The 20,383-nt window shown below is 37.2% G+C and overlaps 2 protein-coding genes across 3 annotated transcripts in view; one reads left to right on the top strand and one right to left on the bottom strand.

Annotated features, from left to right (window-relative positions):
- The first annotated feature begins 454 nt into the window (after window positions 1-454).
- Window positions 455-9,849, top strand: LOC105200386 (probable peroxisomal acyl-coenzyme A oxidase 1). Its single transcript, XM_026132796.2, has 11 exons — window positions 455-858; window positions 4,483-4,633; window positions 4,971-5,139; window positions 5,254-5,377; window positions 5,450-5,569; window positions 5,680-5,795; window positions 6,324-6,493; window positions 7,037-7,199; window positions 7,332-7,675; window positions 7,791-8,046; window positions 8,134-9,849. The coding sequence occupies exons 1-11, from the start codon at window positions 741-743 to the stop codon at window positions 8,392-8,394; spliced, it is 1,992 nt and encodes a 663-aa protein (XP_025988581.1). The 5' UTR covers window positions 455-740; the 3' UTR covers window positions 8,395-9,849.
- A 100-nt stretch (window positions 9,850-9,949) lies between these two features.
- The window catches only part of LOC105200384 (syndecan), a 70,566-nt gene continuing 60,132 nt past the window's right edge, over window positions 9,950-20,383 (bottom strand). The window contains exons 2-5 of one of the 2 annotated variants that reach the window (XM_011167912.3): window positions 16,185-16,374; window positions 15,584-15,678; window positions 14,930-15,101; window positions 9,950-14,713 (exon numbers count right to left, since the gene is read on the bottom strand). In XM_011167912.3, the coding sequence (XP_011166214.1) occupies window positions 14,532-14,713; window positions 14,930-15,101; window positions 15,584-15,678; window positions 16,185-16,374 (639 nt within the window). In that variant the 3' untranslated portion in view covers window positions 9,950-14,531. Of the gene's footprint in view, window positions 14,714-14,929; window positions 15,102-15,583; window positions 15,679-16,184; window positions 16,375-19,039; window positions 19,612-20,383 lie in introns of those variants that run through there. The other variant, XM_039448520.1, reaches the window with a different exon arrangement.

The raw sequence follows: 20,383 nt of genomic DNA, 5'->3' as shown, positions 1-20,383 counted from the left end.
TTAATATATCATAAATATTTTATAAACACGAAGGAAAGAAATTATAAAATCTTTATACAAAATGTTAATAAAATCTAGACTATAAATTTATGAGTAAAAGAATTAATAATAATGTATAATATTTTATACATATTTTGTAAATGTTTTTACGTGGTATTTGTGATAAACCTTTACGATTTGTTCAACCTAAGATCACAAAAATATTTATAAAATATTGAAATAATTATTATAAATTTTTTATAAATTATATTGTGTGCTGTCTAGATGAAATTTTCGCAGTGACACGCGATAACTTCTGATAAGATCGACGGTCGTTAATATCGGTAATGAAATAATGATCAAGCTGAAGAAAGAGAGTAGAAGAGGGAGAAAGAAACGAGAAGGGAAGTTCAGATGGCGGTATTATCAACTTATTTGACGCATGCGTCCTTCGTTTTGGTCTCACTACATCAAAAGCGCCGACGGAGCCGGGAGCGGACAGGAGCGGACGGAGTCGTGACTGTCGTGTGGTCGTGGCCGCTATATAGCGCTATATACGCTCTATACGCTCTATACGCTCCAGTGACGGTGGTGCGTGGCAGTGTGGTGCGGTGTGCGGTGGTGGTGCGTTTGTCGTCAATTACAACTGCGACCAGTGATCGCGTGAGAGAATCGGTTGACCGTTCGCGCGAACAATCGGTCGGTTATTGGTAGATGCTCTAGAACGTGTGACAAGTTGTTCCCACAGTCAGCTGGTAACGATGGAGACCATAAACGCGGATCTGCGGCGCGAGCGCGAGAGATGCAGCTTCAATCCCGCGGAACTCACGAGTTTCTGGGACGGCAATGCGGAGAAGACACAGCATCGGCGCGAACTAGGTTCGTCGGTTCACACCTTCGCACTGATTAATTCGCGCATGCTAGACACGAGGCCTAATTACATCACGTCACATGGCGTGGCGTGGCATGGTTTACTGGTTTACTGGTTTACTCTCTCCTTTTCTTCTCGCCGCGAACGTCTGCGCAAAATGTCAACGCCCAATCGCTGGACTTCAATTAATCGTTCCGGCTATTTATCAGCTATTACTCACTTCTTCGCGATAACACATTGAATCTTGTATGTCATATTCCGCCTCGGAATGTCTTTAACTCATAAAAGCTATGCATGCTTGTACATTCATTCTTCAGTTTATTTCTATCTTATTCTTATAATATTTCTCTACACTTTTAATATTATCTGTCGCACGAGCAAATGAAAAACATAAACGGATAACTAAATAAATACTTAATAAATGAATGTAGTCATTAATCTACTTTCACGCAAACAATCGTAAATTGCAATGAGCAATTTTTTATAAAACGCGAATGACCTGCAGTTACAATGTAAGCAGATGTAAAGGCTTACAACTTTCTATGATATTTCTGGGAATACGTGTTGAATAGTGGGAAAAGTGTGAAAGGCGCGAGAGTTTGTACTTTACCCAGCACTCTTTTTCAATTTCTTGCAATTATTAAAGAAATGTTTTCAAATATCAGATATTTTATTCGTATGTATGTATGTATATATGTGTGTGTGTGTGTGTGTGTGTGTGTGTGTGTGTATAATTAATTTAGAAATAAAAATCCTAATATGCAAAATAATGGAAGCTATAATACTTTTTGAAATTATAAGCATATCAAATAGAACCTATAATGTCAGTCATGAACGATCAGAAATAGATTTTTCAACATTTCTGATTTTATAGATTCTTCAACATTTCTTTTATATGGTTAAAGAATTTATCGAAAATAATCACCGAAAGGTTATAGAATCAAAAGAAGAGATCGTGAGTTAGACTATATTCTTTTGTGATATCATTATTTTTTTAAAGGAGATTAAAGATATGATTTATTACAATGATTTATTTGTAGAGGTACGCTCCCCCCCCCACACACACACATACACACGCATGCACGCACACGCACACTCTCTCTCCCTCTTTCTTTCTCTCTTACATACATGTTTGATGCTTTTTTTTAAATCTTTTAAAAAAAAGTAACTTTAGATTTTTAAGATCACGGTTTCCTTTTAATTTAATTAGTGGTACTTCTCGTGGTTTCTGCTCGTATCGGCTACAATTAGTCAATGAAAAATCTTTAAATAATAATCATCAAAAGTGCGTTCTAAAGTACGCCGCAGCCATACAGCACAGAAACATACAATTATAAATGCACAAAAACGCTGTAAAAATATTTGTTGCACGATTTTAACATTAGAACGTTATTATTATAACATTGCAGCAATCTCTAACGCTAGCGGTCTTGCATACTTTTATTTCAAAAAAATTGTTTTTTGTTTTTTTCATTTTCATCGGTACGCACCAATCTTTTTTATCGTGACAATATTTAGTAATCTTTATGTAAGACGTAAAACGTTATTATAACATTGCAACAATCTCCAACGCAGCGGTTTTGCATACTTTTATTTCAAATTGTTTTTTGTTTTTTCTTTTCCATCGGTACGTACCAATCTTTTTTATCATAACAATATTTAGTAATCTTTATGCAAAACATAAAACTAGTGCTATACGTTTCTAAAAGAAATGTCAAAAATGACAGTTTGCTTCTCGTAAATAATAAATATTGTATATGAAATTATCTGTATTCTATTGTTAAATATTAATTGTTTTTATGAAATTGTTATCAGAACATGTATTCGAATAATAAAAGAATTTTATCGCTATCGATGCAGGGATAGGAATTAAAAAAGCGTTACAAGTAATGAATCATCGTTACTTTTATTTTTTTTATAATAACGCTTTGATAATGACATTATAATTTTTCATAATAGTAATGGTAACGCTAAAATTGAAATAATCACTTTAGTTTAGTAACCCTTTACCATTGCGCAATATTGAAAAAAGTAAGCCGTTAGTTAAGTCGTTACGTAACGAATACAGGTGTAATATGTTACTTCGACTCGTTACGTAAAGTTACAATTTACTTTTTCTTTTAATGAGTGAAGCACAACGATAATGAGTTACTTATTAAAAGAGATCATTCTAAATTTAGTGCTACCATTACAATTATGAAAACTTGTAACGTCGTTATCAAATCATTATTATGTAAAAGTAACAATAACAGCGTTATTAGCAACTTGTTACTTCCTGTCTCTGCTGCATCGAAATTCTGTAACTCTTAACGACAGTATTGATATCGTTATGTAGTTATATCGTTGCGCAGATATTGCATGTGATAAAAAAGCTGCATAATAATCGTGTAATTATAAAGATACTTGTGATTAGTTGAAAATTTCTATATTATTTTATCGCTATTATCTCGCATTTTGCAAGAACGTTTACAGAATCTTGCTACTGCTACGTAAACAAATTCATTTGATGACGTTTGCATCAGTAAAGAGCTTGTTTAGCTTTATTATTTTTCCATCATTAATTTCCATAATTTTTTATTTGTGTTTATTTTATTACGTTCAAAGTTTATAGCGTATAAAAGCTTGAAAAATAAGACGAAAACCACAAGATAATTAACATTTTGAATTAGCAGCAATCGCTTACATTATGGCCCAAGTTTTTGACTGTGAATAGTTGAATTCGCTTACCTCTTAAGTTTTACTGTGTACTTTACGGTTGAGTCCTTATGAGTTTATAAGAGCCAATAAATATACAGAATTTTCCACAAGCATGCGCAGCTATTCGGTTCAATGTTCAAGATGAATTATCTTGAATGTCATATTTCCATATTAGACTTTACACTTAACTAATTACGTTTATCTTACCGTTGTTGTTATTAATACTGACGCGAATTATATGTGAATGATTTGCAGAAAAATCATTATTCTGGCGACATAAAGACAAATATATTAAATTGATTGAAACAATAATATTTCTTTCTTCCATTTTTCGCTGAAAAATTTTCATATTTTAAGTTAAAGCGAGACAACTTTTAATGCAGGCATATTGAAAAATGCATTTTTGTTTTACGTTATTTTTAATTAAATGCTACTTCCAAAAATCAATCTATAACAAATTCATTTACGGATAATAAAGCAAATATCTATTAATTCACATCAAGGATTATGCAAATGAATAATTCAAGAGTCGCAAAAAGTTTCTCTTTGAATAATATTCATTACTAATTCATTGATTCTGATTCTTATTCGGAAACTGGTTTTGCAACTTTTGATGGAATTGTTTGGAAGTGTGTGTAGCATTCTAATCATAATTTATCAAGAAACTTTAATCCGAAACTTTTTTGAAGTTATATAAAAAGCGGTTTTACATAAAAATATAAATTTTAATCATTTAATTTGTTCTGCTCATTTAAAACTTGTTTTTTTTTTTTTTTTTTTAATTATTTAATCTGATCAGTTTGGCTATTTAAATTATTTATTATGTGTCAGCATATCGATTGGATTTGCATAACTCGTCAAAATTAATTTGTATTGGTTAACATAAAACGTAATTAAATTTCTTTCAATTAGTAATTTGAGCCTATTATTTCCAGAAAACTTCTTTTTAAGTGATCCGCTTCTGCATGACAAAATTCCTGCGAAATACAAGAGTCACAAAGAAATTTACGAAGATGCAATAATGAAAGGATGTCGAGTGTTACAGAAAATACATGACTCAGAAAACGGCGGCATGGAAGTTTTTTCGTAAGATGTTTAGATATATAATGTAATGTTTTGTCATTACTTTGAAAGAGAAGAGAGAGAATCTTACATTCGATATAACATGTTCAAATCAAAGTTCAATATTTTAATTACAAGTATAATTTTTTCAAATAAGATACTATTATTTATAGATATTTATAAATATTTATTATTATTTACTCAAAATAATATTGAATTTGATTTTATATTTAATATAAAATTAAATATTTAATCTAATTAAAAAGTTCAATGTCACACTAAGAAAAAATGTTTGCTAAATGTGAGCTCTTACAAATCTAAATAAGCATTAGTTGACAAAAGCATCTGTGGTGCTCTGTAGACAAATTTTAGGAGGCATGTTAGGCTCAGCGATACTGAAGGACGGTAATCCGATGACACTGCACTATGTGATGTTCATACCGACTGTTATGGGACAGGGTACTGTCGAACAGCAAGGACATTGGATATCTAGGGCTTGGAATTGCGATATCATCGGTACTTATGCTCAAGTATGTTTCTTACTGTCCTCACATTTATATCGTGGTTTATTTTTAATACATTTTTTTATTAAAATATTCTAAAAACCGCTTAATCTTTAGAATAATAAAACTATGTATTCTTAGACGGAGCTTGGCCATGGCACATTTATTAGAGGTTTGGAAACTACAGCGACTTACGATCCTGAAACCAGAGAATTTATATTAAATAGCCCGACTTTGACATCATATAAATGGTGGCCTGGTGGTTGTAAGTCATTTTTTTTGTTCAAAAATAACATATTTTTGCTCTCAAACCTCATGGAAAACAAAATACTTTCAGTGGGTCATACGGCAAATTATGCAATTGTTGTTGCACAATTATATACAAAAGGAGAATGCAGAGGTATCCATGCTTTTATCGTGCAACTTAGGGACGAGGATACTCATGAACCTTTACCAGGTATATGAAACCGTAAATGCATTTTACGTTTTTAAACTTTATATTTCATTCAATATTGCATTTGTGAACGATAAAATGATTCATGTTAAAAGATTCACCTTTATTCTCAGGTATAAAGATTGGTGAAATCGGTACCAAGTTAGGAATGAATGCAACTAATAATGGCTTTCTCGGTTTCGAGAACGTCAGAATACCGCGCGAGCATATGCTGATGAAAAATTCTCAGGTAATAGGGAATGGGAGAGAGGGGGGGGGGAGAAGGGGTAAAATTATTTACGATTAGTAGTTATTTAATGAAAATAAAAGTGAAAATAAAGGCGATTAGTACGAATCAACCGCGGAAATGATCATTGTAAATGAATCAAAATTCAAAGAATTTTTAAAAATGAAAATATGTATAATGTTTCGGCTCACATCTTGAAACCATTTTCAGCATACTATATATACAGATGAGCGCTACAAATTAGTTTGCTGGGGATCTCGAGGTGGAAGGCTCTATTTGTGAAATGTTAAAAATATGAGAACCAATAATAAGTATAACTTTATCGAATATGGTTCGACTATAAAGGAAAATTAATAACTTGTAACAATACAAAATCAAAAATTAAAAATTTTTGAACCTTGTCCGATATATGTGTCCTTAGCCGCCTTTTTTCAACTTTTATTGTCAATTTCGCGAGTCCGTTACATATTATATTTTATTTAATGAAAGTTTAATGGAGAAATTTAAAAGTCTAATCATTCGAATTTTCAGGTGTTAGAGGATGGAACTTACGTGAAAGCGTCTAGTGATAAACTCACTTACGGTACAATGATGTTCGTTCGAGTGGTATTAGTACGCGATATTTCGAATTACCTGTCAAAAGCAGTGACAATAGCTATTAGATATAGTGCAGTGAGACGACAGAGTCAGATAAAACCCGAGTACGTAGTAATAAAAGAATAAATTACTGACAGGATAATACCTATAATCAGCAAAAAAATTTCAAAAGTTTATATGGTTATTTTCTATATTGGTAGACATATTGCCTGCTCTTCTTTATAAAGATATTGAAACAAGTCACATATCTTATCGAAAATTTGCTTATCCTTTTTTTTTTCAATCCATATAACAGTCAGCTATTGTATAGCAATTATAAACTAAAACATCAATATTCAAAACTGTAATTTTAACAAATAGCATTACACTTTGTTTACACTTAACTGTTTTATTTTTAGGATTTTGACAGCGATCTTAAACAAATTTATTTTTTTTCCTGGTAACTTCAATATAGAGTTTCATTTCTATTTAGTGACACAAGCGTCTTATCTTTGTTATTCACTGAATACCAAGAAAATTAGAACGATGTTTATCGACTTGCGTCATTAAATAGAAAGTACCCATGTATTGTAGTAAATTTGTATAATTTTGCATAAAAAATTCTACATCTTAATATAATTTTAGAATGTTTTTTAAATTTATTTCAGCGAGCCGGAATCACAAATTATGGATTATGTTACACAACAATATAAATTGTTTCCTAATCTTGCTGCATGTTTCGCATTTCGAATGTGCGCCGACTGGATTTGGGAGATGTATAATAATGTGACAGCTGAATTAGATCAGGGAGAACTAGAAAGACTACCTGAGGTAACGTATAGTAAAATACCTTATTTATAAGAGTGGAAATGATTGCTGTTTCAAATTTCGTATATTAAAAAGATTTATTTAAAATTGAAATAATTTTCATTATTACTAAAAACATAAAATTATATTTTTCAGCTGCATGCGCTGGCATGTTGTCTAAAGGCAGTTGCATCGTCAGACGGAGCTACTGGTATTGAGCAGTTACGATTGGCATGTGGTGGACATGGTTATATGGATGCGAGCAACTTGCCAGCGACTTATGGTTTAGTGACTGCTACTTGCACTTACGAAGGCGAAAACACGGTTCTGCTCTTGCAAACCGCTAGATATCTGGTGAAAGCTTGGAGACAAGCTGTTGGCGGTGAACCACTGCCGCCAACTGTCGAATATTTAGTTGTTCTTTCGCGTGGAGTAAAACAACGTCCTTGGAAAAATACTTTATCGTGTATTGTACAAGCACACCAAGCGGTAGCTGCAGGGTAAATATATGTATATATGCGTATGCATATATACGTACGTAATCGATATTTGTTCAAAAACTTGTTAGTGAAAGATAGTATTGCAACAGCATTATCGCAATTTGTGTTTTTATAGCAAAATTCGTTTGGCGACAAAAAACATGGATCGCAGAATACGTAGTGGTGTGTCACCAGAAGACGCATGGAATCAAACTAGCATTGAATTAGCACATTGCGCAGAATCTCATTGCCGAGCTTTCTTGGTGATGAGATTCGTTGAGAATGTCAAGAGATTGACATCCGTATCCAAACAGTTTCGCGATGTTTTAACACAACTTTGTGAATTGTACTCGATATATTGGGTATTGCAACGACTTGGTGATTTCCTTCGTGTTAGTGTCACTGCAATTATCGTATACCGGAAATTATCGAAATACCGAATCACTTCATTAACATGACAATGCTTTTTATAATTACAGTTTTCTTGTCTGAATAATGAAGATGTTCCGGCGCTCCAGGCACGCTTCGAAGAGATGCTCGCTGCAATCCGTCCAAATGCTGTCGGTATCGTTGATGGATTCGATATTCGCGACGAGATTCTCGCATCTGCGCTCGGTGCATATGACGGTAATGTATATCAGCGTCTTTTTGATGAGGTAATGAAAAGTCCTTTAAATCAGGAGAGTGTTAATCAATCATTCCATAAATATCTCAAGCCTTTTCTTAAAAGTAATTTATAGTCATATTGCGTTTGTCAGAAAAGAGTCAGCCAATAAGTTTAATTAACGTAATGAATAAGGCCATTTTTTAATTTCATTTCAATAAATTTGCATGGAAATATATGCCTACATTACTAAGAGACACAAAACTATCTTGCATAATTTCCAATGTGGAACAAGTTAATCATTATAAATTGCAAATACTGCAACAAATTTAATGAATTTTTTAAAAGATACTCTGTCTCATGATCGTTATATTGAGTTATAAACGTCAAAGTATTACGTTAAAAAAATTAATATTTAAAAATATTTTTTTTTTGTAGAATAAATTGAAATAAATCAATCCTTTTGCAAACTATCACATACGCTCAATAATATGGATTAGTAAAATATACAGAAGTTTTATGAATTAGTAAAAAATATACAAAAACGGTAAATAGCTGTATAAATTAATCAATTTATACTAAGTAAACGTAATGTATATTTACTAATAATAAGAGAATAATAAAAAGATCGATATATTTTCGATATATTTTAGCAATTCATATTACTAAATTCGAGTGTTAACATACAAAGAAACTAATTTTTCTTACACATTGTAAAGAAAAAGAATCAATTCTGTATAGCTATAGTGAGAAAAGAGCTTCAAATATAACAAATTTCGTTCACTTTCTATGATATAATATATAAGTAATATAAATAATTATCGCACAATATAATATGATATATTGATATTATATGGAGATATATATAAGATGTTTCTTGTATGTTATATATCAATGCTTCAGGAATAAATTTAAAACAAAAGAATAATTGAGATAGTAAAGAATATATGAACATAAATTGTTTAGATTGTTTAAAGTTTACATATGCACGCATACATTCTCTTTGACATTTTTATTACTTTTAAATTTAAATTGGAAAAAAAAGAAGTTTGGGCGACTTATTTTCATATGAAACTTCAAGATTATCTGAAGTATTGAGATATCATTGAGAATCATTCTGTATGATGTCTCGATGTTTCATGTTAAAATGTTTGTCTTTTAAAAGACATTTTGACATGATGCAATTTAACAGAAATACTTTTATAAGATTGATGAAAACGTATTTGTATTGAAGAAAACGTACATTTATTGGCATCTGTATCAATATTGTTTCTGTTTTATGTATTACGTATAAAGTATTTTCTACGTTCATGAATCAATCTTTAAAAATGTGATTGATATTTTTGATAGTGATATATTTTATGAAATATAAATATTGTATATGTGAAATAAGGGCACATGCAAAGTATTGTTCTGCAAATGATAATCTTAATGAAAGAAAAAAATGTAATTTTTACAGTTAAATGTCCTATAGTACGTGTATTTACAGATTTACCTTTGAGGATATCATAGCAATTTAATGTAACTCGAAGGTATGAATACATACTATATTTTGATATACAAATAAAGTGCAAATAATCTTCCTTCGTTATTTCGGTGTACGGTTCTAAAAATCCCTGAACTCCATAATTGTATGAAATAGAAGAGATGTTCATCTCATCTCAAAAAAGTTTTCAAATAGCGTTTCCTTAGACGGTATAGTATTTATTTACAGAATAGGAGCGATGACATACATTATTGTTTGTTATTATACTAATATAGTGCAATTATTAATTCCCGTTAATTAAGAATAACGTAATAATTACTTTGATGTCCGCAACAGCGATAACACGAATATTTCATTTTTTGCATTTAATAAGAAACTGCTTATGCTTGGTGGCTCGTTATCATCATGCGATTATACATATATATAGCAGGAAGTTGATTTAAAATTTCAGAAAGAAAACGTAGGAGAATAATATAAAACACTTTAGTGAGAAAAACCGAAACAAATGCGTTTTATCGCAGTTGCGCGAGCGAATATATCTATGTATATATAAGTACATATACATGTATATACGTATTTTGTGGGTTCGTGCATAGACGGAGATATATACACATATATGTAATAGATCAATTAGGGAACAAGAGGAAGAGGACGAAGAAGAGGAAAAGGAGTAGGAGTAGGAATAGGAGGAGGAAGAGGAGAAGCAATGGGATGACAGTACTTACACTTAAAAAATAACATTGTTAATATTATCGTTATTATTAAATATTAATTCACTTTTAAAATTATTTTCATTCGTCCACCTGGCCTATGGGCTTTGTCTAGTATTAGACTGACTTCTCATTGCTATAGTTGTCTTACGGAATTACGTCTTCTTATAAAATATGATTTCATTACAATTATTATTTTTCTTCCCCTCTTAATTTCTTCTCTCAGACATTAATTGGCCGCATGGTGAAGCATAAGCTAGCAAGAGCTAAGGCAAGCGATACACCACGAGGTCAATTAATTACTATCTAACGAACAATTTCATCTATATCATGTACGATTATTAATAAAGATTACGAGCCCCCAATTTCTAGGTCTTTCCTCGTTTACTTCACACGAGAGTTTCCGAGAAAGAGAGGGGAAAGGGCGAGAGGATGAGAAGGAGAAAGAGAGATACTGGAGAAAAAAAGAATTATAGATAAACCGTAACACATGCTGTTTTTAAAAAGTTGTAGATTGATAAAAGAATCGTGTGAAGTATTGGAGGAATCTAATCGATCCACATTAGAAAAGATGAAAATTAAGATACAAACATAATGAAAAAATACCGATTTAATAAGTTACGAAAGGGAGAATAGGGATATTTCTTTGATCATAATCGGCATTATATCTAACTATCGTTATACTAATGTTCTTATTACTATCCTTATTGGTTGATTTCCTATGTGTACTGTTCCAAATTTAAATACACTAAAAGAAAATTCAGTAAAATTAGTAAAATTGAGTCGTTTGAAAGCGCAAATAAATCTCGAGGCTTTGTTTACGTACAAGTAATTTTTAATTGATTGAAATGCAAATAAAGTTATGATATGCCGAAAAGAAATTGTTAATACAATCCATGATGCTATGTTTAACAAAGAATAAATCGAAACAATAAATTTGCCGTGGATGAGAGGGAGTTACAATATTCTCGGTAATAAAATAAATAAGGCGTTTAGTAAATTCTATACACTTTTCATAATAGTAATCAGCACATCTGGACGTAAGAGACACGAGAATGAACTGAGGAGAAACGGACAAAGGACAAAATTTGCAAAATGATGGGGATCGAGAGTGGCGTGAAGTGACAAACAACGTGATTATAAGGCGGATTCGTGAGAGTTTCGTACCAAATCGCTGTTCCTTACGTAGTATATATGGCAGTATCGGCATGATATACTTTTAATTACTTCAACGTGTCCGATTTTCCGCAACGGATCGGATTCTGCGAAAAGACGACGCTCACGTACTGTCAGGAAAGAAAGAGAGAGAGAGAGAGAGAGATTCAAGAATCGGCGCAGGATCATAAAAAAAAGTTATAGAAAAGAAACGGGAACGACAGAAAGGCAAAATCGCCACAGAAACATCGTGTAAAGTGGAGGGAAAAAATGTTAATAAATAAGTGGACTCCGCGATGCGGATCGATTGCGTGACGAATGTCGCCGTGGGAAAAAAATTCCGATACGAACGAATATATACGCATTTATATCGCTTTTCGCGTGTTCCCTTTCGCTTTCTAATACAACATTATGGCATCATTTCTGTCGTGCTAAGGCGTGCGCGCTATTATACCGCTCTTGGGGCAAAGAGGAACCACATATTTCTTCTTTTTTCTTTTTCGTGTCGTGAGTAATTGTGCTTGTCAAACGTAGCATCCGTCTTTCACTTTATAGCAACGTGACTTTTCGTCGTTAGAATCTTCGAGATAATAAGATACACTTTAGACGGATAAATCAAGAATTTTTATATCATCAGCATCAGAGTCGATCCGGATAATAAAAGTGGGATGTTTTATCTTATGGGTGGAAGGAGGGTGTGACGTTCCATTGTCATGCAAGCTTGATTCACTGGATCCCCATGAGCTATTTCTGTTCGTCCGATACTCTCAAGCATTGGAAAAATAAAAAATATTCAGTCTCTATAAAGGGATTCCCCTACGTTTCAAGAGTTGCATTTTATTTCTGCAGAAATGCAGTCTGGAAGATGGAAATGTCGATCGCGACATCAGCAACACGCACTCTGCCAGTTTGCGTTTCAAAAAGATATGGCACGCTAACTGAGGATTTACTTTATTTGCTAAATGCATTAATCGCAAATTGGCGATTTATACAACAAAAGAATTCTAATAAAACTTGCTAAATTCCTGGCGAACACGATGAAATATGTTATTCACAATATTACTGGGAGTTTCAGTATTTATATATAAATTCTCGATATATTAAACATGATTTACATAAAGCACTTATCGAAGCAATAAAATGATCTAAATTGCGAGCAAGTTCATATACGTCAATACCATTTTCAATTACCATTGAGTCTTATCTTAAAAATTTGAGATACACCTATCTCGCGCAAAAAACATGCAGGAAATTGGCATTAGAAATGAATAATCAAATCAATAGAAAACGAATCGAAAGACAATTGAATAACTCGAGATACGAACGTTGAAGTAATTATTTTTCAACGTTCAATAATAAAACAAAGATAAAAGTTGCGCAGAGAAAATACGTATAAAATCTTATATATGTTTCAGAAATAATCGCTATTTTTTTATAACGATATGTACAGTAATGGCGACCGATCGACCAAATAAATTCTAAACCACTTTGTGCAACATGTACAATTTCTAGAAATGCATCGACGTGAAATATTTTTTTGTTTCCCTTAGAATACATAATGTAGGTCGATGCGGTCGCGCTACGATTAATGCTTAACACATATTCTTAATATAGGCGCCTTTTATCCTCTCTGCAATCGATCAATATGGTCGACGAGTCCCGCCGTTTTCGCCCCTATCGGAACGCGAACGCGCAATAAAAGACCTAAATCTTTGTCGAACTCAATATTAAGCGCTCGTATAAAAAAAAAGTAAATATCGTAAATTTAAAAAAAAGGAGTGAACAAGTAATAGCAGCAACGCGCGAACGAGGTTGCAGCTTAACTCCTCGCTGCTCTTGCTGTCGGAGAGAAATCACGACGCCGCAACGATCCTTCTTCCCTTCCCTCCTTCCACCGAGAGACAGAATGATTAACGACATAGCAGCGGCGTTTATCGCCCACGAATTTTCACGCTCTCAGTCCTGTACATGTATATACGTATACATACACGTACATATATATACACATATATATATATATATATATATATATATATGTATATATATAATATATATACGCTCTCTAAATACGCTTGTAAATGCATCTTGGAATTGGTGCAACCTCGCCGACGGTGTCTCGACGGGATATATACGAGAACCATAGTCTCGTCGTTCATTGTCCGTCGCTTCAGTCACCAGCCGGGATGATTACACTCCAAAGAGATTCTTTTCGGAGATCAGCGGATGTGGTTAAAGTCAGGATAACGGAAAGGAAAGTTTACACAGGGCAAACTAGGCGTCAAGCTGAAAAAGTTTGGCGTTCGGTCCATCGGCCAATAATCGCGAATTCATCCTGTCTCAGAATCTCTTACTCGCGTAAATCTTTCTCTTTGAACACGATGAGATACAGCGCGTAAGAAAATACAGTCATCTTGGAGACAAGAAAAATTCGAACGACCGAGAAGTCGTGCGCGTGAACGTCGTTGTTGCGACTCGAGCTTAAAATCAAAGGGGGAAGAATCATCATTGGGAGAATTACTGAAAAGTTGCTTTCTGAGAAGGAAAACGGGGAAAGAATGCGGATAGTTGGGTGGGGGATATGTTATAACGGTCGATTTAAATCTAAGAACAAGGGAGATATCGACAGGGACCGCTGAAGAGGTGTGTGTGTGTGTGTGTGTGTGTGTGTGTGTGTGTGTGGGTGGGGGGGGGATCCGTGTAATCGAGAAGCGGCCGACGTTCTGAGCGACGTTTCTCGAATAAAACTTTGCATCTTTCGGGAGAGTCTATGAGCGCGTGCCATGCGGTTCGCCGTAGTAATTGTTTCACCATCGACCATCGGGTTTCCGAAAGCGGGCGTTGATCGTCGGTGGGTCTTTACTCGGCTCGGCAGCGTGAGATCGCGAGAGGAATCGGTGAAGTCGCCATCGCGCCGCCGTCGCCTCAAGCGTAGAACTCCCGATTGTGGTGAGGCGCGCCCGGCTTAGGAAAAGCCTGCGCCGCAGGCGATCTCCTCGGTTCGTCGAGAGCGTACGAGCCCTCGTCCTTCTTGCGCATTCGGTACACGATGAACATGACCACCAGTATCGCGCAGAGGAGACCCACTACGGCGCCGCCGATCACAGCTGAAAGTACGAAGATCGAGATGTATTACATTTAATAATTTTCGGACTTGTAAAGAGTATAGCTTTCGGTCAATACGTGCGTTAATAATCATCTTACATCGCCGCGTCGTCTCTGTAAAATTACAGATATCGAACTATTTCGATTCTCGAGATAGTTTGATACCCACTCTTTGTTCGAGTTGGACGGAAAGCTTTCGTCTGCACTTTTACACTCACCGGCTAGTACGCCTGGCTGCGCAAAGAACGAGCTGGCGCGGTCCCCGGGTTTCGGATTCATGATATAGACCTCGTGGATTTCGTCGGTGTTGTCAGCGTGATCGTCTTCCGTGCCTGAGGGCTCGATTACGTTGATCTCGTTGCCGGGTCGGTTCACGGTGTCAATGGTAGTCTGGAAATTGGATACGACTCGATCACTTTAATCTGTTTAATTCGCGATCCCATGCGAGAGAAGAAGCGCGCGTCGCGTGTCGTCGAACAAAAATATAGTAATCCCTCCTTCCGAGCGGAAAGTGTCGCGTCAGCACTCTAATCGGCCAAATTAGATTGCACGCCTGTGCAAGAAGCATCAAGCGCAATATCGTAAAATGTCGCGAAAATATGATATACTGCTGCAATATATAAAATGCAATTTCTTTTTTTATTACGCTTTTGCTCAAGTTGCTTTGTGACCTGTGCTCTTGTTCCAATGGAACAAATCCAACGATTTGCATTAAAAGGCAATAATTATTGCGCTGCTCACAATAATTTTCGCATTGTGCAAAATAGTTATGAATGCTGGACGGTAATAGAATTCCATAAATTTCTTATTTGCGTAATGCAGGATTCAAATAGGAATTTTGTAAAATTATATAAATGCAGAAACACGCTTACCTGCTGTTTAGTTTTGACATTTGTCTCGTCGATGTATGGAGGTCTCGCTTCGGTCGGTTTGCTTGGGATCTCTAATCCATTATTACCGGTAAACTCTGTAACGCAACATAGTTATGAAGAATGCATTAGAATTGATATCTTCCATAGATCCAAACGTAGATCTGGGAGAAATTTTTTTTTCCGACGTTTCGACTAGCGTACGCAAAACTTGAAAATGAAATATCCAATCACAGTGATTGGAGATGAGAAACGATCTACGATGAATACGCGCCGATATCGTCCATTTTTCAATTTTTGGAAAAATTCTTCCGACATCGCGCCGTCGCTTTTGTGATCCCCGTACGATATTTTTACGTTTTTACTTTGGCAATTGACATTTTTTAACTAACCGGATATTGTATAAAAAATTAGCAAGAAATCTCTGATATATACGAAATGGAATTATCGTTGAGAAAACAGGCTACTTATCGGATAAACATTGTAATAAACAAAAATGACATTGTAACATTTAATCTTTCCTTCATTAAGAGATTTATTAACCGACTGAGAAATAATAGTCTGGTTAAAATGCATTTAAAGAGAGAGATATCGAATGTCATACCATGGTCGTCGTCCCCGTCCTCGTCATCAGGGCCAAGGCCGCTGCCCGAGGCCTCGAGGTCGTCGCGATTGTCGCTGCCACCTCGGCCGGAACCCTCTAAGGCGTCCTGATCATCCAAGTACAGGTCATCCGGGAACGTGTTGTAAGTCGAGCTCGCCGACGTCCTCTGTTTGCTGTCGTTCTGTTCCTTCTGAAAATCAGAGAAAACGATATGTGATTGAACGCGTCGTAATCGACGTCGAGTCTCGCGGGGATCGTCTGGCGCGAACCAACAACTGTGGGATATCCCGCCACAGGTCATTGACACGTCCTGCACGGAGTGCGCTTGCTACCGCATCGCGGAACGCAAAGCTCCGCGACACCCGAGCTAACGTAATTAAAGGCACGCGCATATCTAAGCGCATCCTCCTCGACGCGCGACGGGATCTCTGTGACATGAAAGGGAACCCGGGTCCCGCGGTTCATTAAATTTTAATTTAACTCCACTACGAGAGGATAGGAACGATCTCTTCCATCTCGCTTCCACCTCTCGCGGTAGTTGCCATAAGCGGAGCGCGGAATTTAGTCATCTAGCATCGTCATCGTCCTCGTCGTCGAGCATCATCATGCAAATACGCGCAAATTTCAGGTTCAACGGAAGTCGAGATAAGTCAGAAAGAGAGAGAGAGAGAGAGAGAGAGAGAGAGAAGCGAGGTAAATTCCATAAGAGAATATAAAGATGGAAAGGATAAAGGGCCCCGCGACGACGACGACGACGACGACGACGACGACGAGGAGGAGGAGGACGGGGTTCCTGAAGGATCAGCGTGGGTGGCGCGGGTTAACGTTGCTCCGTTCTATTTTCAGAATGTCTTCATCTCCTTCCCGTTGCCTAGCACCAAAATAGAAAAACGCGCTCCATGGCGTCTCGTTCGCTTCGCGGCTGATATTTCGTATCTCTCATCGCGCGTGCCTTTCGCGCTTAACGCGCATTAACGCGCATATAGTAACGGGTCGCGAAAAACTCGACCAGATTTACCGCTTCAATTTCACGCCAGAGATATTTCTTCAAGGGCGCACGATAAAACTGCATCTCGCGTTGTTAAATTGAGCAAACTACGGACGGCTGGCGTGTAACGAAGAGCGGCCACGACGAGCGGATGATTGAGGAGGAAACGGCGGAATAGCCCACGCTTCCGGTTACGTGATGTCCGCGGAATGCGAAGCGACGCGCCGCGAGAAACGTACAAGCGGAATCGCAAAACGCCAATATATTCTCGCGATGCGATTCATGCGATATTGTCGTCATAAGAAAATAAGGTTTTCCCGGAACGATCGAAAGAGAGAAAGAAAGAAGGATGCAGCTGTTCTACAGATATATTATTTTATGAAACTGATAACATAAAACGCGTTTGAAAGAACAGGCTTTGCGCCTGAGGATTCTACGATGTGTTAATCGTCTAGTCGCGTCGTCATGCGATCACAAGTGGATATAGAATATTTCATAAAGACGTGATGAAAACGACAGTGCGAATAGTTGTAAAGATAACGAAAAATATCTTAAACTGAAGCTGAAAATATGTCAAAATTAATTGTCAGATTTGATAATGATGCTACATTTGAAAAAACTATAGTCCGACAATCCTTATCGTCAAACACTTTATACCACAGAGAAAAAATGCTGTTGACTCAACAGCATCAGTTTAATTTGAAATATTTTGTTAATTCACTAACAGTATTAATGAAACAAAAAAATTAAGAGTAAAGACAATAACAAATATAGTTGAATGAATAAAATTTAGTCGAATCAACTACATACGTTAATGGTAGTCCGTGATTCGACGTTTAATTGAATCAAAGTACCTTTTAATTCATATTGCAGCATTTTTTTCTCAGTGTAGAACTGAAAAATATATTTACCAATATTATTAAAGATCAAAATCCGCTTCGATCGAAAAATGGCATTTCTCTCCTTATTTCTTGCGTTATTCGGTACATATCGGTTTAATACTCGACTTATTATTAAAAAATTTCGTCTCGTCGACCTTCGTCACGTCAATACTTGCGATTGAATGGCGCTATTAACGAGAGCGCGTCACGATCGATAGAACGAAATTTGTTCTCGTATCTCGCTCTCCGTGCTCTCGAGTTGGTCGGGACAGCTCGGGCGATCTCCTCCCTTTCGCTTTTCGTCAGGAAAGACAATGAGTACCCGATGACCGTGGAAAACACGCGCGCGTCCAGCGCATCCAACGAGTTGCGTTTCGTTTCCGTTTCGTTTCTGCGCGTATGCGACAAGCGACAAGCGACAAGCGACAAGCGACAAGCGTGCATTGACACGGTACGACACGTCGACGTCGCTCGCATTCAATACGATGGGATTTGAACTCGTTTAAAAAGAGAAAATAACCAAATTACGCGACGTTAAACTGACTGACAATTCACTGATGACAAATCACCGCTATCGGAAAAATAGTCAAGCAAAAATATTAGTCATTTCCGGTTATTGGAATCTCATATCTAAAATAACTTTTGTTTTATATATATTTCAGTTTCCATGTGAATCATACACCGATTACTACATCCACTTCTCTGATGCCTGTCTCTTCTCGTATCGTTTTTCGAACGAATGTTATCGAACTCTCGATAAAGTTTATGATGATCCGCTTTGCGGCGATTGTTGGCCACTAAAGGCGCAGGGGAATAGAAAGAGAGCAGGTACGACAATATCTCCGCGCATTCTTTCAAGATGGATCCAGACCGAGCGAAGGGGAACAAACGATGGCAAATAAACCTGGATGAATGCAGGGAGGACTCTCCATCGATGAAAAAGAGATGGGCACCTACGATATAAATTCGGGCTCCTTTGCACTCACAGGGTCATCTCACTCTCATCAACGCAGATTCGCGCTCGAGTTCCTCGCCTGGACTGGAACCACCACCCTCCAGTGACGATGATCCATGTCACGCGAAACGGACAACGAACGAAGAAAGTAACGATGAGCATGAATCGTCGCGAGAAACAACTAGTTAGCCACAATGGAAGGCAGATGTCGGAAGAGAGAATCTCGACGAGTCCTCGACGAAGAGAGCGGGACAGGATCTGGGGATGTGTGCAAACGCGCCGCGCTCTGGCAACCAGTCGCGCCGGTCGCGCGGCGACAGCCGAGTGCGTCGCCCGTCGCCCGTCGCCCGGTGTATCCACTGGCGGCGGCGAATCGATACCGGCAAACACACGGCGTGGCGTCGGCCCGGTCGAGTCAAGGGCCAAGACCTTGGAGGCGGGAGCGGGAGCCCTTCGACGCCGTCGCCGTCGCCGTCGCCCTCGCCCTCGGCGGAATCTCACCCAGAGGGATCTCGCGACGTGCGCGTTTACCGACCCGAGTCTCTTTCCCACGCACATGTACTCTTTTTTTTTCCACTCCTCGGCCAAGTCACCCAGGTCTTTCTCCTCCTGTCGTCGTCGTCTCTGGTGTCGTTCCTCCGAACGCGGAGATTGCGCGAGCGCGATGCTATCGACCTTCGCGATTCTCGTCGCGGAGAAGAAACGTCTCTCTCGCGGATTCGCACACACGGTCCTCGCGCACTCGCCGAACGGAGCAGGAAAAGGAAGATCCACCAAGCGCGATCGACGAAGGGGTGTTGCGCTCGTTCCTTCCATCGCCGAAAGCGGTTCTCTCGGAGAGATTCTCTCTCTCGCGCACGAGAGAATTCATCGCGTGCCATCGCGAACGAGCCTGTCGATACTCCTCTGTACTTACCGCGTCCGATCCGCTCGAGGATTGACAGATGCGGGTCTCTGGAGGATGGAAGACGAGAAAATTCAGAGGGTGAGATGTGCAGCGGTTTTAGGCCAGGTGGTGACTGCACCGACCTAGTACGAGTTCGACTCGGTAGACGGCACTGTCGAGATCCCAGCACAACTCTATATAGACGTATACACAGTGTTCTCTGTGTATACATTTATGCTATATATACTATATGTGCGGAAGATTTTTTTAAGTCGACGCAAGACAAAACCCGCTTTAAGGACCTGCTGCCTCTTGATAAATTCGCGTCTAATTGTTCTCTAGAGAGGAAATTTTGCCTTCTTTTCTATCATCTCTCATGCTCGGTGTTCTATGTATACTCGTATTCTAATATTGATATGTACTCTCCGTTGTGTTTTACTCAACATCTGTGACCCTATTGCGTTCTACTCACATCATTTGCTTTCAACC

Source organism: Solenopsis invicta, chromosome 4, assembly GCF_016802725.1.
Source record: "Solenopsis invicta isolate M01_SB chromosome 4, UNIL_Sinv_3.0, whole genome shotgun sequence".
Taxonomy (NCBI): Eukaryota; Metazoa; Arthropoda; class Insecta; order Hymenoptera; family Formicidae; genus Solenopsis; species Solenopsis invicta.
The sequence above is the reverse complement of the archived record's forward strand: the minus strand, read 5'-3'. Positions and strand labels throughout refer to the sequence as shown.

What these genes read in the sequence shown, in the direction of transcription:
- LOC105200386 (XM_026132796.2), top strand. Translation starts at nt 741, where the DNA reads ATGGAGACCATAAACGCGGATCTGCGGCGCGAGCGCGAGAGATGCAGC. An exon ending in GGCGGCATGGAAGTTTTTTC is followed by an intron (nt 4,634 to 4,970) that starts GTAAGATGTTTA and finishes GGTGCTCTGTAG; the next exon opens with ACAAATTTTAGGAGGCATGT. An exon ending in GACTTGGTGATTTCCTTCGT is followed by an intron (nt 8,047 to 8,133) that starts GTTAGTGTCACT and finishes TTATAATTACAG; the next exon opens with TTTTCTTGTCTGAATAATGA.